Source organism: Aspergillus novofumigatus (assembly GCF_002847465.1).
Source record: "Aspergillus novofumigatus IBT 16806 chromosome Unknown P174scaffold_2, whole genome shotgun sequence".
In the NCBI taxonomy this organism is placed as follows: Eukaryota; Fungi; Ascomycota; class Eurotiomycetes; order Eurotiales; family Aspergillaceae; genus Aspergillus; species Aspergillus novofumigatus.
This window is the reverse complement of record NW_020194275.1, coordinates 291495-317760: the sequence shown is the minus strand read 5'-3', so window position 1 is coordinate 317760 and position 26266 is coordinate 291495. Positions and strand designations below refer to the sequence as shown.

Here is a 26266-nt window from a genome sequence, read left to right as displayed (position 1 = left end):
CTAGTATCTGCCTAATAGCAAAGTCAGAGCAGATTGCTGAATTTTTATGTCGTTAGTACCATGAAATGTCCCTTCTGCCCCAGTTGACATTCTCTTTAGCTGACGGTACCTGCCGGCGTTTAGTTTCGTTCCCACAGGCAACCCAAGCTGCGCATTGGAGAATCATGATCTCGATAGCTAGTATAAAACCCGGTCAGGATGGAGTTGGATTCGCCAGGGAAGAGCCGTTTCATTTTCGCAACGTCGAAACTCTGGCGTAGGGCAGCAAACTTTCGACCACGGTTTGTGCATATCTGTCTCCGGATGTCAGCTTTAATCAACACCCGTAAAAGCCTGTTTGTGACACACCACCAGAGCGGGTAGGTAAGGCAACTGCGGAAACTTCCCATAGACGAACGTGATGTACTCTCCTCCTGCACCATCGATGGCGAAATCCGGCCCCAGCTTGTCATCACAAAGACCGAGTTTCCTGGAGGTGATGGGGACGCTGTCGGCTGAGAAATGGAATTCGATCCCGCCAAAGCCGCCTTTGGATCTTGTGACGGATATTCCGGTCAAGTACTGAAGGTACGACCCTCCTGGACCACCGAACCAGACCCAGAAGAGGAGATTGTGGCGAGATTTCGTGGGCGATTGGCCCACTGAAACCCTATCTTTCATGCGCAAATTTTCTCGCGGGAGACATGGATACCATAAGGCAGAACTAAGAAGACCCGGCCAACTTTTACGTTTTCGCCGGATTGGCCGGCCCAGCGCCAGGGAGACGAGTTTGAAGCCCTAGTCTGCCATTAGTACAGGTAGTAAATGGGCCGCAAGGCTAGAGAGTATCCTCACATCAAAAGAAGCAGTCATTCCGACAATCTCCTCTTCCGACTTCAGCATACGTGTTTGAGGACATCTCCTGTTCGAACCGAACCATTTTGTGACGTCCGATCCTTCGTCGATTATCTGCAACCCATGGATTCCTGCCGTCCCCACTGCGACAATGAAACCACCAAAGGCTACTATATCGGCTGAAGGATTGTCCCGAGATCTGTAACCGAGTTGCGTGCTGGTCCCATCGTCGAAGGAAAGTTTCAGACCCGTGATGTAGACTGTGCCCTCAATGCCAATGCATGAGACAGTGATTTGACGCAAATGACTAGAGAAAATCACACGCTGAGTGTACAAGGTTTGGCAGCCCTCAATGTATTGTTGAGGGTCGCTGGTATTAGGAGCCTTGATAGGCCAAGACAGCTTCATCCAATCCAGGCTCACAGGGTCCCTGGGGTTGTTAACGATAGTTGTTGCGTCAGGTTCAGATAAGTCCAGGATGCTTTTCAGACACCGTCCCAGTTCCCAGATCCTGGCTCTATTGTGTAAAGAAGCAGCACGCTGAATGCATATAAAGCGATACAGCCACATTGAGTTAACAAACTTGCTGGGTTCCAGTTCGTGCACCTCAAATGCGAAATCACACTCCTCAGACTTGATTTTTGATGTCCAAAAGAGTGAGCTCTCCATCATGGTGCTCAAGCGCCTTGATAGGAACCGTAATTTCAGGCAGTCATGCACTTTCAGGTAAGCACATATTTCAAACCAAATGTCCAACGGGAGCTGATCAAGTCAGCTAACACTTTCCGGGCGGAATTTTACTCTCTTGATCGGATACGGCTTTGATGCTTTGCGATTCTCAGACTTCCGAGGCCTCCTGGCTCTCTGCAACGCTAACCTCCAGGCCCGATTGCCATAAGGAAAGCGATCTTGTTCCATCTGCCGCCAAGTTTCAAGTCTCCCAGTTACACTGTAATGAAGCACACCTCTGCCAGATATCTCAACCATCCCGCCATATGAATGGCCCCAATTAATCCTAGTAAAGTACAGGTAACACAGCGAGTTGCACACATCCAGTAACCGAGCCAGTGGTACAGCCCTTTGGCCGTAAATACGTCTCAGGAGTGACCAGCATGCTTCGTGCAACAGGAATGCCGGCATGGAAGGGACCTGGACGAAATGGCGCTCCAAGTAAACTTCTATGTATGCAGGCTTCGGTTTATCGTTCCAACAACTGTTCTCGGCACGAGGGACTGTCCACGCCATCCTCCCCCCACGATATCCCAAGCCAGAGATTAGTGCGCCGTCTCCAAACTGATAGACTGGGCCTGTGTCAGCGGTGCTGCAGCCCCCATCGGACAGGCCCTTCACTCACCAAGTCGGAACATGCTTGTCCACTTCCTCTTTTCTAGACATCCTACAGGGACCTCATTACCGCAAAGAATACAGTAAGGGGATACCGCAACAAAGGGAGCCATCGTTCGTACCTAAAGTATAGACAGCTGTAGAACAAGTCGTCTCTGCCGCACGAGGAACGATCGAACCATCTAACTGGCATTTTGAGAATTCTTTCCGCCAAGATACAGCTGGACTGGTACTGCGTCATTTTGACAGCTATATTGATTTGCTACGCGGGAATTATGGCACATCGCCACCAAACCATGGTAGATTCATGCACTCCACGAGTTTGGCTCCATTAAAAGGCTCGCTCCTTAATATAAAATGATCGAGCACCGGAGAAACCTACATGTGATCTTTAAAGTGCCATGTAGCATAAGATAAGTCGATGGGTTAGGGATGTATGTGAAGGGTCAACATCCAAGCCCTTCCCTACGGGTCATTTATTTCAAGGACAACGTTCTGCATGTTAAAGTAGGTTCGCATGCAAAAGGGACAAAGATGCCCAGATGTGAATACTCCCTTGTCTCTTCAGCGAATCCTTTTCGGACCGAATTTAGCTTCTAATTTTACTTGAATTGAATGCTAAATAAGGTTTTCGTCTGCTCTGCAGGTAGCGTAATCAAAGTCAATAGACCAAATGCTGTAATGGAGCCTTTTCTTGCCTTGATTCATGAGATGTTGTTGATCGGTATGGATGTTGCCACTGGGTTGTTACACAGCCTACCACTCCAAGCAGCAGTATGAAACAACGATGTTGGCGTCGTCGTTGTTGTCGTCGTAGTAAATTAGTAATACTCCGTAGGAGTGGATGGATTCAATAAAGGATCCGGAAGGATTCAGCAGTGCAGCACTGCCACACAAGTGATATCACTTCGTTCATGAGGGACGGCACGGCCCTACAGGGAGTGGGAGGCCCCTAAGGGGCTACAGCCTACATGACCACCCTCCGCAGAGTAGGTCTTTCTGATGTGGTACATACTGCTGAGCCAGCAACAGGATGTGAAGGATCTGAACTCATTTCCCTAGAGTTTCGACGAGATATTTCCCCACTACCTTTGTGTCCCAGCCGGGGACTTATGCCAGGACAGCACTCTGCGCCACCATGCTGGTGCTCCCGGACACGTGCAGAGTCGAGAGAAAGGGCATAAAAGCCCGATCTCCCCTTTGTATCATGGAAAGTCAATCAAGCCCGTGAGTCATGTATATCTCAATGAGAACCACAAAGTCCCTCCTGGCCAGCCTTTTGCTGGGGCAGGTCATTGCGCACCCCGGCTGTCCCGCCGGTCCTGGCGGTCCCGCCCCTGATATCTCAAAATTTGACCACGCCAGTACCATCGAACGCGATGTTGCTATAATTGGAGGCGGAGCTTCTGGCACCCACGCTGCCATCCAGCTCCGTAAGATGGGCCACAGCGTCGTGGTGGTCGAAAGGGAATCCGTCCTAGGCGGCCACACCAATACCTACCTCCATCCAGTAAGCGGCCAGTATATTGACTACGGCGTCCAGATCTGGCAGAATATTCCCGAGGCAAGAGACTTCCTCGCCCATCTCAACATCTCCACGACCACCGTGCAATTGGGACGCTCCAATAGTGTCCGCATCGATCTGCGCACGGGACAAACTGTGCCCCCGCCGCAGGGCAATGTGACCGACGCGATGATGCGGTATACGATGCAGCTGCTCCAGTATCCTTATCTCGAGCAGGGATGGAACCTCCCGGACCCTGTGCCGGAGGACCTGCTACTCCCATTCGGGGGTTTGTGAAGAAATACGACCTCGCACCGGCGGTGGAGACCCTGACGCTGTATGCGCAAGGCTTCAAGGACTGGCTGCAGTACCCGACCATATACATCATGAAGCATTTCAGTCTGGGGGTGGCGCTGGGCGCGCAGAACGGATTCCTGGCCTCAGTGGACGGCAACAACGGGGCATTGTATGAAGCTGCGCGCCAGGAACTGGGCGATGATGCATTGCTCAGCAGTACTGTGGTCAGCATGGAGCGTCCAGCAGACCGTCCGCATCGGATACTGGTCCGAACTCCAAAAGGCTACCAACTCATCAAAGCGAAGAAGACCATCATCACTGCTCCGCCGAAGCTGGAGAACCTGGCGAATTTCGATCTAGACGATACCGAGCGTGGCGTCTTTGGCCAGTTCGAAAACACCTTCTACTACACCACTGTGGTCAGGGTCCCTGGTCTGCCAGCCGGAATTGACATCCTCAACCGCGCTGCCGACATGCCGTACAACATCCCTCATCTGCCAGGAGTGTACGCCATGTTGCCGTCTCGCGTCCCGGACATCTACACCATCTACTACGGCGGTGGGGACGCCAAGACCGAGGACGAGGTGAAGAAGAGCATCAGAGACGGTGTGATTATGCTACGTGAAGCGCAATTCAACATCTCCGAGCCTGAGATCCTGGCCATCAGCAACCACAGTCCATTCGCGTTGTTCGTGTCGGCCGACAAAATCGCCAAGGGCTTCTATAGGAATCTGTACGCGTTGCAGGGACAGCGGAACACGTACTATACCGGCGCTGCGTTCCATACGCATGACTCTGCTGCCGTCTGGAGGTTTACGGACAATCTGTTGAAGACTATGTTTGCTTGACGTGCTGCAGATTGATTCAGTGGTCTGTACCTGTGTATCATACGGGATGATAAGCTTCTTTATTTGCGCACAGCTTAGCTTAATATCAGAGTGTTATTGAGGATCCTGCTCCTGAAGTCCGCTCCGCAGTAACTGAGTAGTACTGTATTGTTGGTAGTATCAGAAAAGAATGACGAGGAGTAGCAACTATACAAGAGAAGTTAGGGAACCACATAAGCCGAAGATCCTACTCAGGTCGTCGCAGTCGACTTTTTGGGGAACGTATGTTCGTCTCCTGGTGCTGAGCCGCAGATAAGGATCTCAAGGTGAGGAAGCAAGATAGATTGCTCAAAAGCCAAAGATATTAAGGGATAAAGGCACCCTTGAATGACGATTGTTTGGCTGGTGTGACTCAGCAACACTCCGGAGCAGCGGTCATACAGCGTGCATGGATGCGCTGTTCACGCAGTCTAGAGCACCTTGACAGCTTAGTCAAGAATGAACCCTGCCAAACGATAGCTGACTATTGTTACACTTTCTTCATGTTCCTTCAGGGGCGATCAGTGGACTTTCCATCGCTGTCTATGAAGGAAGTCCGGAGATGGGCAGATTGAAAGGTAAAACGAGCGACCGAGTATTCTTGGGAATAGCATGTGAAATATATTAGAATGATTGAGTGTTTTGAGATAAGCTATCTGAATAGATTACGCTCCGGAATGACTGCCAAACCCCCGGCTGGGATAAACATATGGGATAATCATCAGGGGCATGGATGTCACCAATCAGGCTGAATCTTTCCCTTCCCCTCTTCCTCTAGCCTGTCCGAGTCCCACAAGAACAGCCGAATGTAACCATGATCAGGGATGTTGATCCGCTGCCGTCGCACATTCGCTCGGACTCCGGTCTTGGCTGCCGATCGCCAATTTCTCTTGAGCAAAGCTTGGGTCGTCTTGACGATTCTTCCACCGGAAGAATGCCTGGACTTGGAAGGTGATCTGATCGATTGGTGCATGCTCGATAACAGCGTCGTAATCCGACGGCGGTACTCCGTAGAGGGTCATAAGGCTCGTTCCTGACGAAGCATAATTGATGTGAAGCGGATATTGGTTCAGGCGATGACCCCTCGTCTTGGCGTTGTTTCGCAGTTTCTGGTGTTATAAAGAGGGATCGTCCCCAACGGCAAGGATGATTCACTCTCGTGTATTGGTAGAACCAGGCATTCGAGGTTAACAATGCGGTATCAAAAGTGGTTGCTCCCTCTCTTGGTAGCAGGGGCCAGTGCTGCCCCGGCCAGCACGGCCAGCGCAGCCAAAGGCAGTATCTCGTCTGTTGTCAAGAATGGTGTCAAGTATACCGTCTTTGAACATGCTGCGACCGGAGCCAAGATCGAATTTGTCAAGAACTCGGGTATCTGCGAGACCACTCCCGGGGTGAATCAGTACTCTGGATATCTGTCTGTCGGGGATAACATGAACATGTGGTTCTGGTACGTACTATGCAATGACATCAATATGCAGACCTAATCTGCGCAGGTTCTTCGAGGCCCGCAACAACCCGAAGCAGGCTCCCCTCGCTGCCTGGTTCAACGGTGGCCCTGGTTGCTCCTCCATGATCGGTCTGTTCCAGGAGAACGGCCCTTGCCACTTTGTCAACGGCGAAGATACCCCCTCGCTGAACAAGTACAGCTGGAACAACTATGCCAACATGCTGTATATTGATCAGCCCATCGGTGTTGGCTTCTCCTACGGTACAAACAAAGTGTCCAGCACGGAGACTGCTGCTCCGTATGTGTGGAAGTTGCTGCAGGCCTTCTACGCGCAGTTCCCGGAATACGAAAGCCGGGAATTTGGCATCTTCACCGAGGTAAGTCCCGTCTCTGAGCTTGCGATAGCAGAAAAAAAGCTGATCTTCCAGTCCTACGGTGGACACTACGGCCCCGAATTCGCCTCATACATTCAGGAGCAAAACGCCGCCATCAAAGCCGGAACGGTATCTGGGGAGAACATCAACCTGGTCGCATTGGGAGTCAACAACGGCTGGATCGACTCGGCCATCCAAGAAAAGGCGTACATCGATTACAGCTACAACAACACCTACAAGCAGCTCATCGACTCTTCCGATCGCACCCGTCTGCTGAGCGTCTACAACAGCCAATGTCTGCCAGCGATCCAGAAATGCGCCAAGACAGGCACCAACGCCGACTGCAGAAACGCCGACAGCGTCTGCTACTCCAACATTGAGGGGCCGATCAGTAATTCGGGTGACTTTGATGTGTATGATATCCGCCAGCCACAAAACGACCCTTTTCCGCCTCAGACATACTCCACCTACCTCGCCAACCCCGACGTTGTCAAAGCCATTGGTGCGCAGACGAAATACCAGGAATGTCCGGACGGACCGTATAACAAGTTTTCGCAAACGGGAGATAGTAAGTTTCCCTCTTTCTTCCTAGGAGTGCACAGCTGACGACGTAGACCCTCGCTCGTTCCTGTCGACTCTCTCCGACGTGGTCAAGTCCGGCATCAACGTTATCGTGTGGGCGGGCGATGCCGACTGGATCTGCAACTGGCTGGGTAACTACGAGGTTGCCAATGCTGTTGATTTCCCCGGACAGTCGAAGTTCAAGGCCAAGGATCTGGCGCCGTATACGGTTAATGGTGTCAAGAAGGGCACGTTCAAATATGTGGACAACTTCTCGTTCCTGAGGGTGTTTGAGGCCGGCCACGAGGTTCCCTACTACCGTGAGTCTTCCCTGATGTTGCGGATGGCCAAGTCAATGCTAATGCGTACTCTGTAGAACCCGAAGCCTCGCTTCAGGTATTCCAGCAGATACTTCAGAAGAAGCCGATCTTCTCGACTTAGAGATGCGGTGCGGTCTTCGAGACAGATGATTGGATGTATATACCGAGACATACTGTTTAATTCCAAATTAGCATTGCAATAAGGGAACGTTGCCATTATACGTATGTCTGTAGATCGTGCGGGGTTAAAGTCGGCTTATACCCGGTATACTACTGTCAACGTCGATCCCCGGGATAATGCATTCTGGCTAAATTCCTGATGAGGTCAAGGGGTATGGACGACTCCTGGGGATGTCTGCTTATATTTACTGAAACCCCGCACTTAGAACTAATAAGTATATTTCACGGGTTCAATCACTTCAAAGCATTGATTGACAAACAACAGCAAAATGTGGCTCACCACAGCGCTGGCAGCCCTGGCTACCCTCTCCCCAACACTCGCCGCCTCATTCAACCCCTCAACATACACACGGTACGGCACCCCAGCCGCGGACTTTGCCTCCACCCTCCCAATAGGTAATGGCCGTCTCGCAGCCGCAATCTGGGGCGGTGCCTTCGACAACATCACCCTAAACGAGAACTCCATCTGGAGTGGCCCCTTCCAGGACCGCCTGAACCTAAAGACGTACGAAGGGTTTACTGAGTCGCGGGCAATGCTTGAAGCTGGGAACCTCAGTGCTGCGAACAATGTTGTACTGCAGGAAATGGTGAGTATTCCGAGTAGTCCGAGGGAGTATCACCCGCTTGGATCGTTGAGGTTGGATTTTGGACACGATGCGAGTAGTGTGCGGAATTATACGCGCTTTTTGGATTTGAACACTGGGGTTGCGGGTGTGAGGTATCAGGTCGGCGATGTGGTCTATAGGTATGTTTCTTTTTGCGGCTAGCAGAGGAGGGCTGACTGGTTAGTCGGGAGTATGTTGCTAGTCATCCAGATGGGGTATTGGCTATTCGGCTGCGGGCGAGCAAGGATGGTGCTTTGAATGTGATCACCTCGTTGGAAAGAAGTAGATATGTCGAGAGCTTGACTGCTGGGAGCAGCAAGGGGATGGGTACTCTGACTCTAAAGGCGAATAGTGGGCAGAGTACGGATCCTATTAGGTTTACTGCTGAAGCAAGGGTGTTGAATCATGGAGGTAGGTATATGGTCATCGCCCTTTTATGCGTAAAGCTGATGTTTTAGGGCGAATCACTACAAATGGAACCGCGGTTGTGGTCACTGGAGCCTCGATTGTGGATATCTTCTTTGACACCCAGACATCCTATCGATATCCTGATGAGACCAAGCGGGATGCGGTGGTCAAGAAACAGCTAGATGCTGCAGTGAAATCAGGCTACCCAGCAGTGAAGCAAGCTGCAACCTCGGACTACCAGTCTCTTTCTGGCCGCGTCAAACTGGACCTGGGCTCCTCCGGATCCGCAGGGAACCAGCCCACGGACATCAGACTCAAGAACTACAAAACAGATCCCAACAGGGACCCCGAATTGGTGACTTTGATGTTCAACTTTGGCCGACACTCGCTCATTGCATCCTCTCGTGCAGAATCATCATCCGGTCTTCCCGCCAACCTCCAGGGTATCTGGAACCAGGACTACTCGCCCGCCTGGGGAGGCAAATACACCGTCGATGTCAACCTGGAGATGAACTACTGGCATGCGCAGGTTACCAATCTCGCCGACACGTTCGAGCCCGTCATTGATCTCATGGATAAGGTCGTCCCGCATGGACAGGACGTCGCTAAGAGAATGTACCACTGCGACACGGGGTATATCCTACACCACAACACCGATCTCTGGGGAGATGCTGCACCCGTCGACAACGGAACCAAATGGACCATGTGGCCGATGGGCAGTGCGTGGTTGTCGATGAATCTAATGGACCAGTACCGCTTCACCCAAGACAAGACCCTCTTACAAAAGCGTATCTGGCCGCTCCTCAAGAGCGCAGCCGACTTCTACTACTGCTACCTCTTTGACTTTGAAGGCTACTACACCAGCGGTCCCTCGATCTCCCCCGAGAACGCATTCATAATCCCAAAGGACATGAGTATCCCGGGTAAGACCACAGGAATCGACCTCGCCCCGACAATGGACAACCTTCTACTCCACGAACTCTTCACTGCCATCATCGAAACCTGCAAGACCCTCGATATCACAGGGCAGGACCTGAACAACGCCCAGAAATACATCTCGAAGATTCGCCCACCCCATATCGGCTCCTACGGCCAGATCCTCGAGTGGCGACACGAGTACGAAGACACCGAACCAGGACACAGACACATGAGTCCCATCCTTGGCCTCTACCCCGGCTCCCAGATGACACCGCTCGTCAACCAAACCCTAGCAGACGCAGCCAAGGTCCTCCTAGACCACCGCATCACCTCCGGCAGCGGCAGCACGGGGTGGTCGCGCACATGGACAATGAGTCTCTACGCGCGCCTCTTCGACGGCAACAGCGTCTGGAACCACACGCAGTACTTCCTGCAAAACTACCCAACCGACAACCTCTGGAACACGGACAGCGGGCCTGGCAGTGCGTTCCAGATCGATGGCAATTTTGGCTTCGCGGCGGGAATCGCGGAGATGCTGCTGCAGAGTCATGCGGTGGTGCATCTCCTCCCGGCGTTGCCGGACGCTGTTCCAGATGGTCGTGTGAGTGGTCTGGTGGCGCGGGGGAATTTCGTTGTTGACATGGAATGGAGCAAAGGGGAGTTGAAATTCGCGAAGGTTGAGTCGAGGAGCGGAGGAGTGCTCGCTTTGAGGGTGCAGGATGGGAAGCCGTTTACTGTGAACGGGGAGGAGTATACGGGGTCGATCCGGACTGTTGCGGGAAAGCCCTATACAATCAAATTGCAATGAAGGACGTTCCTGGACGAAGGGGATGCAGAGTTGACTCAACAGCACACATGACTGTATGTCCGAGACATGAAGCAAACAGGATGCTCGGCACAGAAGACGAGTTAAATATAACACAGCCTCGCTGCAAAGTGGCTGATCTTGATGCCAAGGCGGCCAACGTGTCGATGTCTCATTTGCGTCACCTTTTCTACGGAAGGAGATCGGAGATTGTCCCTGAGACTTGAACTGGTTGTAGTTTGTCTGGATATCTGGGGTAAATCGAGGTCTTGATGAGGGTTTATGCTATACGGTCTATACCGGAATATACTAAGGTGGAAAAACAGTAAGGTCTACCATACTAACAACCATTAAATGACAACCCCCTAGAGTAGGTCATTAAGAATGATTAGAGAATAAGGGTAACATATTAGAAGGAATCATTTTTAGAGTGGGAGGGGAAATTGTGAATGATTATGTTAGGTTATTAAGGTTCCTCGAATCCTTGAGGATCTGAGGCCTTTGCATGCCCAGAAACTAGTCTCATATTCCCCAATGGACGTTATCTAGCCAGTTCAATTTAGGAGTACAACAGCTCTGCAGAAGATCGACCGTCCAAGGGGTTCAAAATATATAAACCCCCGGAGCCATGCTCCTCATCCCATTCACCAACACTACCTTCAATCACAGAGTCAGATTGCCTTGAATCACAGAGTATCTACAAAATGAAGATCACCGCTGCCATCGTCTCTTCCCTCGCCGGCAGCGCCGCCGCGTTTGACAAGAACCAGCGTAAGTCCAACCTCATCCTCGCCACCCGTCTCGAGACTCACCAGTCCACGCCATAGCATGGGGAAAGCATGGGGAAAACGCGACTGCCCCCGCATCAACGTCTTCCAAGGCCTCCCCGATAATGCAACAGTGAGTCTCGGCGACAAGATTGAGTTCCGCTGGAATCGCAACCCGACAGGCCACTGCCCTGATCCTCTGTGCGAGTATCCTGGCAGTGACTACAAGATCGTGATTTATAACAACCCCCAGCCTGGCCCCAACGGGGTCAATGCTGAGCAGACAGTCATTCTCTATCGGGGATTAAGGAGGAGGATGGAAAATTCAGGGCCCAGATCCCGAAGTCACTACCAGTTGTCAAGGATGACTCGCTGTGGTATTTGCGGATCGAGACTGTTTTGGAGACGGCGCCGCAGGTATGCAACCCTTCTTATATGGTTTGACTAGAGTATAAGCTGATTGAGATTGTAGATGCCGACCTTGTTCATTGCGGCTGGTCCTTTTACCGTCAAGAACTACTAGGGTCGACATGACATTCCATTGTCCATATGCGGTGTCTGTATGGAGCATGGAACTTGTCTCTGGGCTTAGTATTGAAAATTGTGGGGAGTAACATATTAGATTATGGGAGGACATCAATGTCTATATACATATGTACGCAATGATAAGATCCCGGTTCAGGCCCAATATCGGCGATCGGCCAGATCATCCCTTAATAATAAGCGAATGATACTAAATAACCCCACATTCCGACCAGCCACACTGGCGCGTAGGGACCGATGCCTGGAATTGGATTATCCCTGTGAATGATATTCCACTACCATTGCGCTGATCATATAATTATTCTCCAGCGAATAAGGGAATATCCATATCAAAATGACCAAGGATACCAGGACCTTCAAAGTGCTCCTGGTGGGAAACTCCGGTGTGGGCAAGGTATTGTGATTCCTCATCTCCACCTCAGGCCTTGGCTAACCAACGTAGACGGCCTTCTTGCACCGATATCTCAAAAAGAGATTCGAGCATTCGCTACCGGTAACGGCTAACGTTGAGAAACATGATATCCTTCTACACGCGGTAAGTTCTTCCGTCTGTCCATAATACAATTGCTCATGTTCTAGACCGTCGGGCCGGTGAGGTACGAGATCTGGGATGTCAGCGGCACCCAGAAACCCAATACTCTGGCTTCGAGGGAATTCGACGAGATCGATGCTGCGATCATCATGTTTGATCTGACTGATCGGATTTCGTACAATAATGTGCCTAATTGGTACCGTATGTACATCACCTACCGTGTTGGGGCAGGGCTGACGGAATTGTGCAGAAAGCCTTGTAAACAAGGACGGGATGCGCCTTGGGAGGTATATTCCCATCTGCATCTGTGGGAACAAGAATGATGCCTCGGTGGATGCCAAATTACCACCAAAGGCAATCACCTTTCCCAAGAAGAAAGGAACGGGCTATGTGGAGATGTCTGTCATGGATCTGGAGAATATACATGGACCGTTCATTGATCTTGCAAGGCAGCTGAAGAATCCTGTTGTGGTATGTATATCTGTTATGCTATCGATTGACCTAGCTAATACTTCTCAGTGGTATAAACCAATGCCCGATGTTGGACCGGCAGTAGTGGAATTTCGAAACGGTCGGGACCGACGGTGGCCCCGGGAAAACAGCTCCCAGTATCCTAAGCATGAATTTGGACCCCGTGTCCAGACCAAGGAGATACCACCAATTGAATCACCGCCGGCACCAACAGCAGAAATCTCGGCTGAAAAGGCCCCAACAGTCATTGAGTCTCCCAAGAAGGCGGATGCACCCAACGGGCAACTGAAGTTCATCAGTACGACTAATAAAGCACAAAATTGGATCAAACCGTCTGGAAACGGGACTATCTCAGTTTTTGGGGAGACAAAATCAGCAGTCAATGAGACCGTCCTAGTTGCAGAAGCAGAACAGACAAAGCTGCATATTGTGCCTACAGAGGAGCCCGAAGTCACGAAGCACCACGAGCCAGCAAGGGAGCATCACGAACCAAGAAAGGAGCATCGCGAATCCAAGAAAACACTTGCATCTCCTGAACAGCAACCAACTCCACCCAAGAACCAAACCCTCTTCGTCATGTGCATCCACTGCATCAGAATGGTGCTCATCAAGTGCATCGAGGGAACACCCCTAGCTCAACTATCCAATGACAACCCATCTTTTGCCCTCATCACCACAGCGTGCCGCTCCTGCTGCCACGACTCGAAAAAATCCCAATCGGACGAAGTGCGCATGTCTCCCGATCTGATTCGGTATACGGCCATGTACGAGTGTGCGCGCAAGGTGGCCGAGGACGAGGTGGAGGTGCTCACGAACAAAAAGAGCGTTGCGCATATCTCTCTTGACAAATTGACCAGCAGTATTGGCCGCGAGTGTCAGATCCAGGGGATCTCGACCAGTTCGGATACACTACAGCGGTTAAGGCAGCTGGCGAGGAAGGATGTGTTGTTGGGGTATGTGCCGGGGGCGTTCCTCTAGACTTGGCCTTGGATTAGGGTGAGATATAGCCTAAGGCAGAAAGTTGGGAGTCGTGCCATCGTGTCTACCCGAATTTGCGTTCATTGAGTAGAGAACTTTCTACAGCCGACCGGGTATACGCTGCTTACTGGACATCACATCGCAGATCCACAGCTGGCGACTGTGTTGCTGGTGGATTCAATCCAAAATCTTTTGGATAAATCAAGCAATTGACAAGTCATATAAGGAGTGTACAGGAGTGCCTAAGGCCTGCCATGACTTCATAGCGGGTGGATTTCCGTTTTCGGACTTCCGAAACCGTGTGGAGTAAGACGCGATGATCCTGAAAGGGGTGACGTTGCCCCCTTTCAGGATCAAGTTTTATCAACCAACTTCAATTATCTTCAAACATAGAATTGCATAGAATTGTCCTGCATTATTTATTTCTGAAGCCTTTTGTTTAGAAATATCACAATGTTTCAATGGTAAGATACTAGGCACGGGCAGCGAATTGACCCGCTCACATGATGCAGGTACCAGAGAAGTTTAGTCCAGCGTCCTCTGTTGACGCAAAGCTTGACAACTGCGGTTAGTTCTACATTCTGGAAAGATTGGAATCAGTTATTCATTGCAGACAGTGTCTTTTCGCCGTCGGAGACAGCCTCGCTCAACAAGCCGTTGAGAAAAGAGGTATCGCTCAGCATGATGTGATCCGTACTGGACGAATGGCTCTTTATGGCGGAGGTGAGTAAACCCCTTCCTTATAACGGTACCATTTTCTCACTATAGTAGCTGTTTTCGGTCCCCTGGCCACAAAATGGTTCCAGGTCCTGCAGAGGCGCATCAATCTGCCCTCCGCACAACGGACTGTCCTTGGACGCGTAGCAGCCGACCAGTTACTATTTGCTCCTACCATGATCGGAGTCTTTCTGTCCAGCATGTCCGTCTTGGAGGGCGGAAGTCCCAGCGAAAAGTTGGAGAGATCGTATTGGCCCGCGCTGAAAGCGAACTGGACGGTCTGGCCGTTCCTGCAGCTGGTGAACTTTGCGCTTGTGCCGCTGCAGTACCGGGTGCTTACGGTCAATGTGCTGAATATTGGTATGATTCCTGTCTAGTGTTTTATTTATTCTGCTGCTAATCGAGATAGGATGGAACTGCTTCCTGAGCTTGTTGAATAATGTTGGCCCGCAGGATGTGCCTCTTGTTGCTTAAGCGGAATTCGCGCTGTCTCTAGATATAGAGTGTACCATATTTGCATGTTTATAGACTGTTATAGAACAAGGTGACGACTGACTTGGATGAGAAGATTCTTACAGGGGCGACCTTCCTATTGCGGTATCCCGCTCGCTTACTCAACATGGCGGCTTTCCCTTCAGAATTGTCCCGGCTGTCCCTTTTCACTTCTGCTAGAAATAAGCAGAGCTGGATTTACGCTGCTATTTGCAAGACATAAAGAACGCAAGGGGCTGGTCTATCTATTTGATATGTACGTTCGCGGTCGCCGAGCGGAGCGTGAAGTGGGAAATGCTGCATCGGAAGGCTGGCCAATGTATTGACCATTCCATTGAACAAGCATCTAGGGAGCTGTCGCCCTCCACTAGAGACTTGAGAAGCTATTGATTAAACGAAATAATTGGATGCAGTTCAATCAGACCTCTCATACGTGTGAAAGCTTATCGGATCAATTTTGATATGGGGTTCCCGATCGGTGGAGCGCGGAAAGGTGGTCCAATCTATATGGGGTCTGCTTCTCGCCTAATGAGAACCATTCTTCGGTAATTGATTTTGTGGTAGACAAATATCTGGAGGTGATAATTCAGTCTGCCGTTGAATTTTGCACAAGCCAGGGGATTATAGAATGGTCAGAGAATCGAGGTGGAACAAGGAATAAGCACTATAGGCTGGACATTAACGTATTACACAGTGCATTGTACCACCCTAGAGCAACTATCCATCGCACATCTGACGAACGAACAAGCTTCCAAATCAAGCCACCAGACGCGATGATGAATCGAGAGACTTGGCTGCGGTCATCAGCGATAGCTGGTGAAGTTTATTGGCGGGCCATCAACCTGTCAAAAGTCGCCGTGGGCTGATCGGTTGCGGATGATGACGGCAACGACACACTCTTCCCCGGACTGCCCCAGGATCCGCCACCCACTTCTGCGTCTAGAACTGAAACTTTCCCTTGAACAGGTCGCCTAAACTCTCTGTTGGTGGGTCTGTGGGATATTCGCGATATCATTCATCGCTTTCTTTGCGATTGTGGAGGAACAGGGATTGCTACTCTGTACCACGGAAGTTGCGGGAATTCAACCCTCCACGTGAGCAGGGACCCAAGCGGGGATTACCGACGATGACAGAATGATTGGGACTGATGTCGGGAGGCTGTTAGAATGATACCTCTTCGCCATGCAGGCGGCGTCCAACTGGGTCTGCTTGTGTATGACCTCATTGTGGCTTGGCGGAGAGTTTGTATTATATAGGACGCTATTATTCTGTAAAGCTGCGACATCGACTTACGATCCTTCGTCCACTGCAGAGCTGACTCCCAATCTATGCAAAAGAACTCTAATATTGTACTAAAATTCTGGTGATTCGTAGTTACGATGCTGTTCAGGAAACCTAAGTTGCCTCAGGCCAATCCTGACGCATACTACCAGGATGACAATGTGGCATCCGACACACACTCCCAGACTGCCATAGCGGGCGATGACGGTCAGTTGGTCGATACTCATATTCCGCTCTTGACCTGGCGGTCGTTCATCATGGGTGTGTTTGTCTCCATGGGTGGTTTTCTGTTCGGCTATGACACCGGTCAGATCTCGGGTTTCCTGGAGATGAAGGATTTCCTGCAACGGTATGGTCAACAAAAGTCTGACGGGACGTTTTACTTCTCCAACGTCCGATCCGGATTGATTGTCGCCCTGGTACGTTTGCTCCGGTCGCCACTGACATGTTCATCGCTGACGACTGAATAGCTATCGATTGGAACGCTGATGGGAGCATTGATCGCTGCACCTATTGCGGATCGAATAGGTCGGAAATGGTCGATCACCGGCTGGGCATTGATGATCTGCGTTGGAATCACTGTTCAGATCTCTTCTCCCACCGGCAAATGGTACCAGGTAGCCCTCGGCCGTTGGGTTGCCGGATTGGGTGTCGGTGCTCTCTCCCTTTTGGTCCCCATGTACATGGCAGAGTCCGGTCCTCGGCACATTCGTGGTTCTCTAGTCAGGTAAGTCGTCGAATTGCTGTGTGCTGTCAAAAACAGCACTGACTGTCACAGTACCTACCAATTGTTCATCACGCTCGGTATCTTCGTGGCCAATTGTATCAACTTTGGCACCGAAGCACGAGCCGATACTGGCTCCTGGCGTATCCCGATGGGCATCACATACATCTGGGCCCTCATTCTTGGTGTCGGGATGTCCATGTTCCCTGAGAGCCCTCGATATGACTACCGACACGGAAAGATCGACAAGGCCATTACCACGCTCTCGAAGATGTACGGCGTCCCGAAGAACCACCGTGCTCTGAAGATCGAATTCGAGGAGATCAGACAGAAATATGAGGAAGAAGTGGCTGGTGGTCAGGTCACTTGGGTTCACCTCTTCCGGGCCCCGCGGATGAGGTACCGTGTCGCTGTGGGTGTCTCTCTGCAAGCCCTTCAGCAGCTCACCGGCGCAAATTACTTCTTCTATTATGGAACGACCGTGTTCAAGGGCGCCGGTATCTCCAATAGCTACGTCACGCAGATGATTCTGGGTGGCGTGAATTTCGGAACCACCTTCCTAGGCCTGTACCTCATCGAGAATTATGGTCGTCGTCGGTCCTTAATTACCGGTGCCCTATGGATGTTCGTGTGCTTCATGGTCTTCGCCTCTGTTGGCCACTTCTCGCTTGACCGTCAGGTTCCCGAACGGACTCACACCGCCGGCGTGGTCATGGTGGTATTCGCCTGTCTCTTCATTCTTGGATTCGCGTCCACGTGGGGTCCAATGGTCTGGACTATCATCGCAGAACTGTATCCGTCCCAGTACCGAGCTCGCGCAATGTCCCTGGCGACCGCGTCCAACTGGCTGTGGAACTTCCTGCTCGCCTTCTTCACCCCGTTCATCACTGGAGCAATCGATTTCCGATATGGTTATGTCTTTGCAGGATGTTTGTTCCTCGCCGCCGGGATGGTGTACTTCACCGTTATGGAGGGACAAGGAAGAACACTGGAGGAGATCGACACGATGTACGTGTGGAAAATCAAGCCGTGGCACAGCTCCAAGTATGTCTTTCCTGACCAGGTGGATCGCCGCAACGAATCCGAGAAGCGCGGGGCGGGCACGAACGAGCACATGGAGACGTCTGGTGCTCAGCCAGAACCACAGAGTGTGTAGGCTGGATATTTGACTGATCTTTAAATTCGCGTCATGTCATTACAACAGGATTTTACTCTTAGCAGAACATTTTTTGTATATTAATGTATTGCCTATTTTCTCTTCTCTCAAGCTTCAAGGCATGTGGGGGTAAGTCTTCCCGTTCTGCGTGTCCGAGTCACCTTGTCACTATTGCAAAGGGTAGTTCATTCCATTCGAAGCGTTGACGGAAAAACACAGTACCCGTGGCAGAATAGTCGTAGCTGCAATCTTACCAAAATGTGTAGATAGGTCTAGCGCAGAAAATGGTATGACAGGGGCAACGCAGTTCCTCCCTATTACCGGTAACAATAGACAAGTTACCACGCTTAGCACTACAACATTCAGGGACAGTTTTTGCCACGGCATCGTCCGGATTTGGCAGAAGATATGTTCAGCATCCATTCTCTTGGGAAAGGGGCTAGCCAATACCTGCGTGGATATCCTTTCACCCGAAGTTCGTCCCCATGGGGAGGAGATAGTAAGTTTGGGAGCTCCGGTAAACTTGAATTATATCTATGAAGATTCAAGCTAGTAAGATCAGGCAACAACAACTGCCGTCGTAACATCGTTAGCTGAGGAGGGGCATGGGAAAAGACTAACATCTTCAATCCAGGCCAGACCGGCCTATCTGAATCTACAGCCTTTGAGTTATCCTGCACTGCATGGTTGTAGCGTTTGCGCTAGTGGCAAATTTGAGCAATAGTATGTTGACACGCAGTGCACTACTATCTCAACTACACTAGATATGGTCGTCTAGCCACGTTTTAAGTCGCATGGATCGACATATAGGATTCGATAGTTGCACATCAGTCAAGGTTCTGGGGACACCGGTACCTTCGCGAAGTCCATTGGAAGTAAGTTTGAACCATGAAATTATGACCCTATTGGCGGGGACTAGGTTAGACTGCAACATTTCGGGTGGGTCTTGTCCAAGGTAAACAATTGACCTCGGTAATCTGCCACCTGGGGATGTCCCCTACAGGGGACTCCTGAGGAATGTAGTGCTGTGAGGACATAATGTACAAGAGAGAATCTGCGATGGTACAGCACAATTTCGATAGATTCTAAGCACAAGGAATCAGAAGGAGATCCGCCCCAGCGTGACTTCTAGATCTCTCTGTACGAACTGGTAGATAAGTGGTATACAGAGCAGGAATAACCATAAGTATGGATGCCGTGTCCTCGGTATTTGGTCAAATCTCAACAAGGTGCGGAGAAGCCACGCTGGAGACGACCCAGTTGTGCTGTTTCCCCGCATATCCCCGGAAAAGTCCCCAATGGGAGTACTGAGATCGCCGGGATAAGGTAGAGCTCTGTATTGCATGAATGGTTGATGATGTAGCCAAGGGGTATCCATACGCTAAGAGGAAGACAAGATTTCTACAACTATAAAATGCCGTCCTTGGAATGCTTGACTGGAGCTGCTGTCCTGCCGTTCTTCACCACCATCTGAATTGCTTCCGGCTATTTCCTACCAACAAATCATGTCAAACGGTGTTATGAATGAAAAGTCAGACGAGCCTCTCCGTCGCATCCAAACGGCGGAGAGCGTTTTCCTCCCCATTTCCCGAGAAGCATTCGAGAAACTCTACCTGAACCCGAAGAGTCCCACGGTTTCAGGGGACTTGCGCAAGAAGCTTGGAAATCCTACACCCATCTCACTGCTGGGCTTCTTGCTTGCTTCCACGCCGAATGCGTGTATTGTCATGGGATGGAGGGGAGCGGGTGGTAATGGGGCTGCCATCATGTACGAGATCCCGCGTCTAGGCAGGAAAGAATATACTGACCCTATCTAGTCCTGCCTTGATTTTCTTCGGAGGAATGGTTCAAATATTCGGTGGGATTGGAGAGTGGATTATTGGCAACACATTCTCGTGCGCACTCTTCTTCACTTATGGTATGCATGCCCATATTACTTGGAAGACAAGGCAGAATACTTATATCATCCGCGACAGGAACCTTCTGGATTGTCCAAGGAACGACCCTTATGCCCTTCTTCGCTACTGGAACCCATTTCTCGTCCACAGGCAACTTCCTCGAGGGGCAACAGACACCGATGTATAACGCCAGCATAGGTTCGTTACGCAGAATTCAACTTACCATTGACTATGGTTGACGTGTTGGAAGCATTCTACTTTGTGGCCCTGACAGTCATAACCTTCATATACCTGGTATGCTCCCTTCGAACCAACGTCTGCCTCTTTTCCGCCCTCTTCTTGCTTTGCGTTACCTTTGGTCTATTCGCCGGTGCTTTCTTCTCCCTTTCCGTGGGGAATCTCCATTTGGCTGAGAAATTGCAAGTCGTGAGTGCATCTTTTCCTCGTGTGTTTCGCTTGATTGACACCTTCACTACAGGCCGGCGGCGCATTCAACTTTGCGCTATGCATACCAATCTGGTGGATTTTCATCACACAAATCCTGGAGGCCGTCGACTTCCCCGTCTCGCTTCCTGTTGGCGACCTCAGCACGCTTATACCAGGACGGAGCCAGAGGATGCGTTTGAAGCAAGCTGAGCCTTGAGAGAAGCCTTCGGACTAGTGCAGGACATATAAGAGGCGTTGTGAGCTTCATTCGCCCGTTTAGAATTAGATTTTTCAAGAAGTCATAAAGCAACTGAAAGATGAAGCTGCATGGATTGATAGCTACCTAGAAGAGAGAGAGAATGTGCTTCTACAAAACTATCTAGCTAAGTCTGACAGCCTGGAACAGTGGTCAGGCTGTCTATCAGTGGGCATGCTGCACTGGATTAGGATCGAGGCTTCCGTGTAGTCACCCAAACCGGCAGACAGATGCTTCCCGTTCTTGTCAAATGAGGATGCGCATATCAATGCCAAGCGCACTGCTCGAGTCACCAAAAAGTCGCGTTGCTTCATCTGTAGACTCACCCGCTTTCCCCCTAACCAGCTCAAACCACTCAAAAGCAAGTGATCGCAGATGACTTAAGAGAATCAAGCAGTCGTGCTGGATATCATTTGAAGGGGATAACGAAAGCAATCTCAAAGTCAGACAGATGAAGCTCCACAAGGCATACGGTCCCTCCCAATTATCCTTGATCCGCCCCGTGGCCTCGTCCACCTGGCCCAATAGGGTTCTCCCGAAGTCCTCTTCTTCAAGTGCCTCATAGCCCTTTCCCAAAGTGAGGGTTTTATCTGGGGCCCAGCTTGGTAAATTGTCTGAAAGATAAAAAGGCATGTCCCAAGTTTCTTCCAATCAACAGAGGGCATAGCCAGCTGCGGAGAATATTGATCCACTGGATCTGGATTCGAAGGGGAAGGCCGCAAAGAGCAACATATTCACCGTGCGACATATGGTGTAGAGAGGCATGCTGAAAAGCTATGACATCGTTTAGTGAAGGCCCACTATAGGCTACGGCTGGACGGAACAGGAATTTTTGCAAGGCTGTGCTGATTGTAGGCAGCTTAGAGACGCACATATCTGCGCACTGCTGTGCTTCCATAAAGCTATCCAGGAATTTGAATGGTCTTGCTGTCGTAATATCGGAACTTTAGTACATTAGCCAGGCATGTCTCGTCTTCTGTAACGTCGATAGTTCTCTTTTCCTGCCAATGAGTCGCAGCATGGGGCTTTTCCTGGGGAGCAATCTTATGCGATCCATATCTTGGTGTCGCGTAAAGTATTTCGCTGAGTGGATGATAACTTGACAGTGCCTAGTACGCTTGGGGAGTCTTTGTTGAACGGTATTCCAGTTTTAAAATGTCGAATATGAAGTACACCGTCATTTCCCGCCAGCATGCAAATGGCCGCGGTAGGTTGAGCTCAAAGACAGTGTACTTCACTTCCAGTGGATCCGGTGGGTAGGGGCCACTCATGGACATGAATGCTGACGGAGGTCGCCTCCCTCAAGTAGACGCATCTTTGGCACGGTTGCCTGTGAACATTTTCCTTGCGGGCAGGTTCGCCATAGCCGCTAGCGACACGTACCTTGTGATATTCACACTCGGTCTTGTTATACTCGTCGGTGAGATGCCCGTATTTCTCCTTCTTTTCTTGGAGTTCTGCCTTCTTCATCTCTCTTTCATGGTCAGCAGCCTCTTCAATCTTGTCGCGCAGGCGCTGCTGGTCAGTGAAACTGTCGAAGTATTGCACACAAAAGCAGTTTACTGTGCCGTATTCTGAGAAAGTCCGAGACCCCTTATGGGTGGCAACTTCAGATCGTCTCTGTAGATACCTTTTGGCCGCCGCCAGTCGATTCATTTGTGGGCGGAGCGGCAGTAATAGGGTCCGAAAGATCTCCATGGGGATACAGGGATAATAGTCTCTTAGCAAACTGTGTCCATGGACTGCAGACCTGTCACAAGTCACCCATAACTCACAGCAGGGTGAGCAACATCACAGAGAGAGCTTCGGGATTCCCCTCATATGTAGCCATCGCACTGGTGTGGTAGCCTTTCATCAATTGGGCAAGCTTGGCGCAGGTCTCGTCCCCATCCAGATGTAAACCCATCCAATAGCCCAGGTGTTCCGCAACCCAGCGCTCTAGTGCAATAAGATTGTACGCTCGGTACCTGGGAGACGACAAGCGAAGAGGATTTGGAAGCTCGGTAGGTTTGAATTCAATAAGCTCCGAGCGAGGAATAAAGGTCTCGGAGGATTGGGTACGAGTAGTTCTCTTCGTCATATCCGAAAGGAACCCATCAAGTCTTGTCAGATCAGGATGAATGTCCTCGCTCAAGTTGAGTGTCTTCAAAGACTTCAGATCATACATATGAGCATTCTTCTCCTGAGCCTTGCGCCATCTGTCACCAGTGATAGCAGTAGTGCTCTCCAACACACCCCTGACAAAGCACAAACAGGATGCTTCATGAGGGAGGTCAACCTTGAGTAACCGTCGGCTATCTTTGAGCTCATAGCATGAAGATATTCGCTCGGGACGGCGCGTTTGGAGAGGAAGTTGAGCATATAGCTCATGAAAGAACAGCATAAAAGACTCGTAGAGCTGCTTCTCGGAGCCTAGCTGCTCAGACTGCCGAGTCATCACAAGCTGCATAGCCACACGAACCATCAGCCAGGCAGGCGACCGCCGCCAGGGGAATCTGGCATTATACTACATCGCCTCTTCGCGTGTATCTTCGAAGATCCGAGATAGTTCGGCCGTTTCCCACATTGGCTGCAAGAATTCCATAAACAGCTCAGTGACAGCCTTTGGGTGAGTGGTGCCGCAATCCTCGTCATGGTCCTGACCAGCCTTCTTGACCTTGACTTTTGTGCCGGCAACTTCTTCATGGCTCATTCTCTCCAGTGTTTGTACGATCGTGTCAAGCAAATCTGGGTTGCTGAAAGTGCCGAGACGCATAGTCAAAGAAGGCCCCGGGAATGTGGGTTGGAGTCGGCCCAGTGTGTTAACCACTGGCTCATTGCGTGGAGAGAGCTCAAATGCTTCGATGTTGACCTTGTCGTCGCAGTTTGTCGTCATTTATCAGCATACTAAATCCACGGGGTGGTTTGAGGTGCTATGAGCTGACCTTCAGACTGCAGCTGAGCCAAAGCTTCTTCGAGGCTATCCTCACTCACGCATCCGGACGTGGTATGTGAGTCTTTCAAAGGACGAACCATGGTTTTTATGGAGCAAACGACCTTGAGTTCATCGCCTGGAAAGTGAGGTTTGAAAATGACCAGCGCGTCAAGAAGCTTCTCAAGCAGAAAGTTCTCGTTATCGAGGTCCGTATCATCCTCTGTTGGGAGTTTGGGGGCAGGAAAACATGATGGATGATGTATGTCATGGTATCGGTGGTTGGGAGTGCCATCTTGTAGGGGTGAGTAAGAGAGAACTGATAGACGAAGAGGGTATGAGGGGAAGTAGAAGACAAGTGACAGGAGAAGAGGAGTGTCAGGGAGTAGAAGATAGTTGGTCGTGGATGAAGGATGAGATATGGGCGAAGGGACGTAAACAAAGATGGTGGGTGGTTGTGAGAGAAGTGTCAAATCTATCAAATTCACTCTCAGTCAAGAAATCACCTAGAGACTGCCCAAAAATGACGCGTCTGTCATCGCTTCAACCCCTATCAACATGCCTCATTCCATTTGCCTATCTTGCTGTAATTCTATTTATTGGTTTGGCTTCAGGCTAGTCACAGTCATCTCTCTCACATATAACTGAGAAGATGACTACTTTAGCCTAAGTAGTCTTCCACTGTGTGGACTTAGGTCAGATGAATGATAGTAACTGAATTTAGCTCCCAAGTCTTCAACTCCGAAGTACTAACTTAACATTCATCCTAGGGCAGTAGTGGTAAACAGAGTGCAGTAAGTAGATAGAGCATCTCAATTTCCTTGCCTTGTGCAGTTGCCCAGCTGCCAGGCCTGTGTTACATCTCTCTTTTGTGTCTGATATCTCATACATATACGTAGGTCTCCAGGGGGGTCAGTTTAAGTTGGTTGAGCTGCAAGGCTTTTACAGGTCGTGTATAGTATCGGACGGTAATTGGGGTGGGATCACTTTCCAACAGGTGAAGATAGGGATTCAACTAGTAAAGATTGTATTTTTGTATTAGTATATAGGTCAGTTGAGAAAGGCTTTTACAGATCGCCTATATTCAGGTTCTCAAGGGTATAGAACAACATACCTGCATAGTATATCGACATTCCAGCTGCAGAGGCAGAGAGGTGGACTAATTGATGGTTTCGCACGGCCATTTGAGCTGGAAAGGTCAATCATGTATAATGGTAGTAACTCTCTACAACAGTCCGAAGTTGGAAAACAATATCCCGAATAATCGTATCAGCTAATATTGAAACTGTTGACGTCACGCTATCAAATTGTATCCTCTTAACAGAAACATGTTGTGCCCTGTCTGAATCACCCAGATACTCAGGCCGGAGTAAGTCCCATTAACCGCGTCAGACGCTCTCTAGCAAAATCGCGCAACTCCTCTAGGTCTAACGGGAACATATCGGTGGGGTTCCTCCCCGGAAGTATGTGTTGACCAAAGAGATCCTGTCTACTGAACTCGATAATATCAGTGCCGGGGGCGGGCGCAGGATTAGGTGCAGGGAATATCATCTAATCAAGTAGTGTTAGTTTTTTTAGAGGTGTGGGAGTTAAAACACTTAAACAGAATATCGAAATGCCCACCTTTTTATCGACGGTAAGACCACCGCCGGCACCTCTGCGCCAAAATTCAGCGATACCCTTCACTCTGTTGTTGGAGGTCTTAGACCATTTGAGCAAGACGACGGCGTTCACCTGACTAGATCCGTTCAACCATAAGTCTTTGTCGGAGCGTAAACGTGGCCATGATTCGGACCATCCGCTTTCCATGACAATTAGAGGAAAGTCGTTTGAATCAGGCCGTAAAAACAGATCTGGTTCTTTCGAAGACAACGTATATTGGCCGGTAAAACCGTCGAACCCTGGAATCACTTAGTAACATTCTCTGAATAGGCATTCAGTAAATAAACATACTAGTCCCAACCCCGATGTTCAGGAGCTTATCTTCCGGACGGCTGAGGAGACCGCTGGCGCGCCATTCGGAAGAATGGAAGCGCACCCATCTCTGATGTACATCGTGTAGCTCCGTCGGCATTACTCTCACCCACAATGTTTTGGCTACAGAGTTGAAATTGATCCTGGGGCATTAGATACACATGTCAGCTAGGCACATTAACATTTGTATGATAAATCTTACCTCGCGTTATGCTGCTCGACGACGGCCGACTCGGCAAGCGAGCGAGTAATAAGATCCCCGTCCACGGGGGCGACGTCTTCGTAGACAATCTCTGTAAAAGCCGTGATTGTGGGAATTTGTCGGACGATTGTATTAAAAACAGTCTGTGCAGATGGTGAGGCTCTCTTCGGGGTTGTACTGCGAAGCTCTCTAAAAGACGGAGGGTTTGGAGAAGACATCGCGGAGGAATTTGAGAGGGTGGAAGAGAGATGCCTTTTGGGAGACCTGATGGAATTAACAGAAGCAGCGTTGTTGGGACAGTTCAAGACTTGTGTTATTATTGCTGAGATATGTAGTTCTCTGCCACGTGCCACGTGATCACCACGTCACACACACACCACAGCATCTCGTTTCTCTCAGTCTGCCTTAGGCACCAATGAAGTTATGCAAGCCGGATACCAGGTGCCACGTGACTTTCTCTCCTTAATGTACTACT

At 50.2% G+C, this 26266-nt stretch overlaps 11 protein-coding genes across 11 annotated transcripts; 8 read left to right on the top strand and 3 right to left on the bottom strand.

Annotated features, from left to right (window-relative positions):
* Window positions 1–312: 312 nt before the first annotated feature.
* On the bottom strand, window positions 313–1503 carry P174DRAFT_509624 (uncharacterized protein; the record flags this gene model as incomplete). The annotated part of the gene is made up of 2 exons (XM_024831587.1): window positions 313–777; window positions 835–1503. The coding sequence occupies 2 exons, from the start codon at window positions 1501–1503 to the stop codon at window positions 313–315; spliced, it is 1134 nt and encodes a 377-aa protein (XP_024684982.1).
* A 1909-nt stretch (window positions 1504–3412) lies between these two features.
* P174DRAFT_509623 (amine oxidase, flavin-containing superfamily) lies at window positions 3413–4827 on the top strand (the record flags this gene model as incomplete). Its single annotated transcript, XM_024831586.1, has 2 exons — window positions 3413–3940; window positions 3982–4827. 2 exons carry the CDS (start codon window positions 3413–3415, stop codon window positions 4825–4827), a joined length of 1374 nt encoding a protein of 457 aa, XP_024684981.1.
* A 1184-nt stretch (window positions 4828–6011) lies between these two features.
* cp6 (putative carboxypeptidase S1) lies at window positions 6012–7746 on the top strand. Its single transcript, XM_024826474.1, has 5 exons — window positions 6012–6292; window positions 6339–6669; window positions 6721–7234; window positions 7281–7547; window positions 7604–7746. The coding sequence occupies exons 1-5, from the start codon at window positions 6039–6041 to the stop codon at window positions 7666–7668; spliced, it is 1431 nt and encodes a 476-aa protein (XP_024684980.1). The 5' UTR covers window positions 6012–6038; the 3' UTR covers window positions 7669–7746.
* Window positions 7747–7996: 250 nt separating this feature from the next.
* On the top strand, window positions 7997–10584 carry P174DRAFT_474531 (glycoside hydrolase family 95 protein; the record flags this gene model as incomplete). Its single annotated transcript, XM_024830650.1, has 3 exons — window positions 7997–8472; window positions 8517–8743; window positions 8791–10584. 3 exons carry the CDS (start codon window positions 7997–7999, stop codon window positions 10464–10466), a joined length of 2379 nt encoding a protein of 792 aa, XP_024684979.1. The 3' UTR covers window positions 10467–10584.
* A 583-nt stretch (window positions 10585–11167) lies between these two features.
* On the top strand, window positions 11168–11753 carry P174DRAFT_457179 (uncharacterized protein; the record flags this gene model as incomplete). The annotated part of the gene is made up of 4 exons (XM_024829517.1): window positions 11168–11234; window positions 11302–11516; window positions 11540–11647; window positions 11703–11753. The coding sequence occupies 4 exons, from the start codon at window positions 11168–11170 to the stop codon at window positions 11751–11753; spliced, it is 441 nt and encodes a 146-aa protein (XP_024684978.1).
* A 313-nt stretch (window positions 11754–12066) lies between these two features.
* P174DRAFT_383649 (putative RAN small monomeric GTPase (Ran)) lies at window positions 12067–14062 on the top strand. Its single transcript, XM_024823175.1, has 5 exons — window positions 12067–12167; window positions 12216–12308; window positions 12353–12506; window positions 12556–12776; window positions 12825–14062. The coding sequence occupies exons 1-5, from the start codon at window positions 12108–12110 to the stop codon at window positions 13752–13754; spliced, it is 1458 nt and encodes a 485-aa protein (XP_024684977.1). The 5' UTR covers window positions 12067–12107; the 3' UTR covers window positions 13755–14062.
* A 68-nt stretch (window positions 14063–14130) lies between these two features.
* On the top strand, window positions 14131–15025 carry P174DRAFT_400948 (Mpv17/PMP22 family protein). The gene is made up of 5 exons (XM_024823919.1): window positions 14131–14218; window positions 14267–14321; window positions 14372–14477; window positions 14526–14831; window positions 14881–15025. Exons 1-5 carry the CDS (start codon window positions 14208–14210, stop codon window positions 14943–14945), a joined length of 543 nt encoding a protein of 180 aa, XP_024684976.1. The 5' UTR covers window positions 14131–14207; the 3' UTR covers window positions 14946–15025.
* Window positions 15026–16257: 1232 nt separating this feature from the next.
* Window positions 16258–18370, top strand: P174DRAFT_383646 (sugar porter family MFS transporter). The gene is made up of 3 exons (XM_024823174.1): window positions 16258–16663; window positions 16715–16971; window positions 17023–18370. Exons 1-3 carry the CDS (start codon window positions 16343–16345, stop codon window positions 18122–18124), a joined length of 1680 nt encoding a protein of 559 aa, XP_024684975.1. The 5' UTR covers window positions 16258–16342; the 3' UTR covers window positions 18125–18370.
* Window positions 18371–19629: 1259 nt separating this feature from the next.
* P174DRAFT_501170 (putative plasma membrane ammonium transporter (Ato3)) lies at window positions 19630–20665 on the top strand (the record flags this gene model as incomplete). The annotated part of the gene is made up of 5 exons (XM_024831021.1): window positions 19630–19892; window positions 19942–20042; window positions 20101–20220; window positions 20273–20448; window positions 20501–20665. The coding sequence occupies 5 exons, from the start codon at window positions 19630–19632 to the stop codon at window positions 20663–20665; spliced, it is 825 nt and encodes a 274-aa protein (XP_024684974.1).
* A 1257-nt stretch (window positions 20666–21922) lies between these two features.
* Window positions 21923–23579, bottom strand: P174DRAFT_427934 (uncharacterized protein; the record flags this gene model as incomplete). Its single annotated transcript, XM_024825477.1, has 4 exons — window positions 21923–22219; window positions 22335–22446; window positions 22480–22902; window positions 23215–23579. The coding sequence occupies 4 exons, from the start codon at window positions 23577–23579 to the stop codon at window positions 21923–21925; spliced, it is 1197 nt and encodes a 398-aa protein (XP_024684973.1).
* A 1289-nt stretch (window positions 23580–24868) lies between these two features.
* On the bottom strand, window positions 24869–26101 carry P174DRAFT_438173 (uncharacterized protein). Its single transcript, XM_024826473.1, has 4 exons — window positions 25792–26101; window positions 25569–25732; window positions 25239–25516; window positions 24869–25166 (listed from the first exon to the last, which is right to left on the bottom strand). Exons 1-4 carry the CDS (start codon window positions 26007–26009, stop codon window positions 24975–24977), a joined length of 852 nt encoding a protein of 283 aa, XP_024684972.1. The 5' UTR covers window positions 26010–26101; the 3' UTR covers window positions 24869–24974.
* Between the last annotated feature and the right edge of the window lie 165 nt (window positions 26102–26266).

Excerpts from the sequence above, each read along its gene's own strand:
- cp6 (XM_024826474.1), top strand. The coding sequence starts at position 6,039 with ATGCGGTATCAAAAGTGGTTGCTCCCTCTCTTGGTAGCAGGGGCCAGT. Across the intron at positions 6,670-6,720 it reads AATTTGGCATCTTCACCGAG|TCCTACGGTGGACACTACGG; the intron begins GTAAGTCCCGTC and ends CTGATCTTCCAG. Across the intron at positions 7,548-7,603 it reads CCACGAGGTTCCCTACTACC|AACCCGAAGCCTCGCTTCAG; the intron begins GTGAGTCTTCCC and ends CGTACTCTGTAG.
- P174DRAFT_400948 (XM_024823919.1), top strand. Across the intron at positions 14,322-14,371 it reads CGCAAAGCTTGACAACTGCG|TGTCTTTTCGCCGTCGGAGA; the intron begins GTTAGTTCTACA and ends CATTGCAGACAG. Across the intron at positions 14,478-14,525 it reads AATGGCTCTTTATGGCGGAG|CTGTTTTCGGTCCCCTGGCC; the intron begins GTGAGTAAACCC and ends TCACTATAGTAG.
- P174DRAFT_383649 (XM_024823175.1), top strand. The coding sequence starts at position 12,108 with ATGACCAAGGATACCAGGACCTTCAAAGTGCTCCTGGTGGGAAACTCC. Across the intron at positions 12,168-12,215 it reads GAAACTCCGGTGTGGGCAAG|ACGGCCTTCTTGCACCGATA; the intron begins GTATTGTGATTC and ends TAACCAACGTAG. Across the intron at positions 12,507-12,555 it reads TAATGTGCCTAATTGGTACC|AAAGCCTTGTAAACAAGGAC; the intron begins GTATGTACATCA and ends GGAATTGTGCAG.
- P174DRAFT_383646 (XM_024823174.1), top strand. The coding sequence starts at position 16,343 with ATGCTGTTCAGGAAACCTAAGTTGCCTCAGGCCAATCCTGACGCATAC. Across the intron at positions 16,664-16,714 it reads CCGGATTGATTGTCGCCCTG|CTATCGATTGGAACGCTGAT; the intron begins GTACGTTTGCTC and ends ACGACTGAATAG. Across the intron at positions 16,972-17,022 it reads ATTCGTGGTTCTCTAGTCAG|TACCTACCAATTGTTCATCA; the intron begins GTAAGTCGTCGA and ends TGACTGTCACAG.
- P174DRAFT_438173 (XM_024826473.1), bottom strand. The coding sequence starts at position 26,009 with ATGTCTTCTCCAAACCCTCCGTCTTTTAGAGAGCTTCGCAGTACAACC. Across the intron at positions 25,733-25,791 it reads GTCGAGCAGCATAACGCGAG|GATCAATTTCAACTCTGTAG; the intron begins GTAAGATTTATC and ends CTAATGCCCCAG. Across the intron at positions 25,167-25,238 it reads GTCTTACCGTCGATAAAAAG|ATGATATTCCCTGCACCTAA; the intron begins GTGGGCATTTCG and ends CTACTTGATTAG.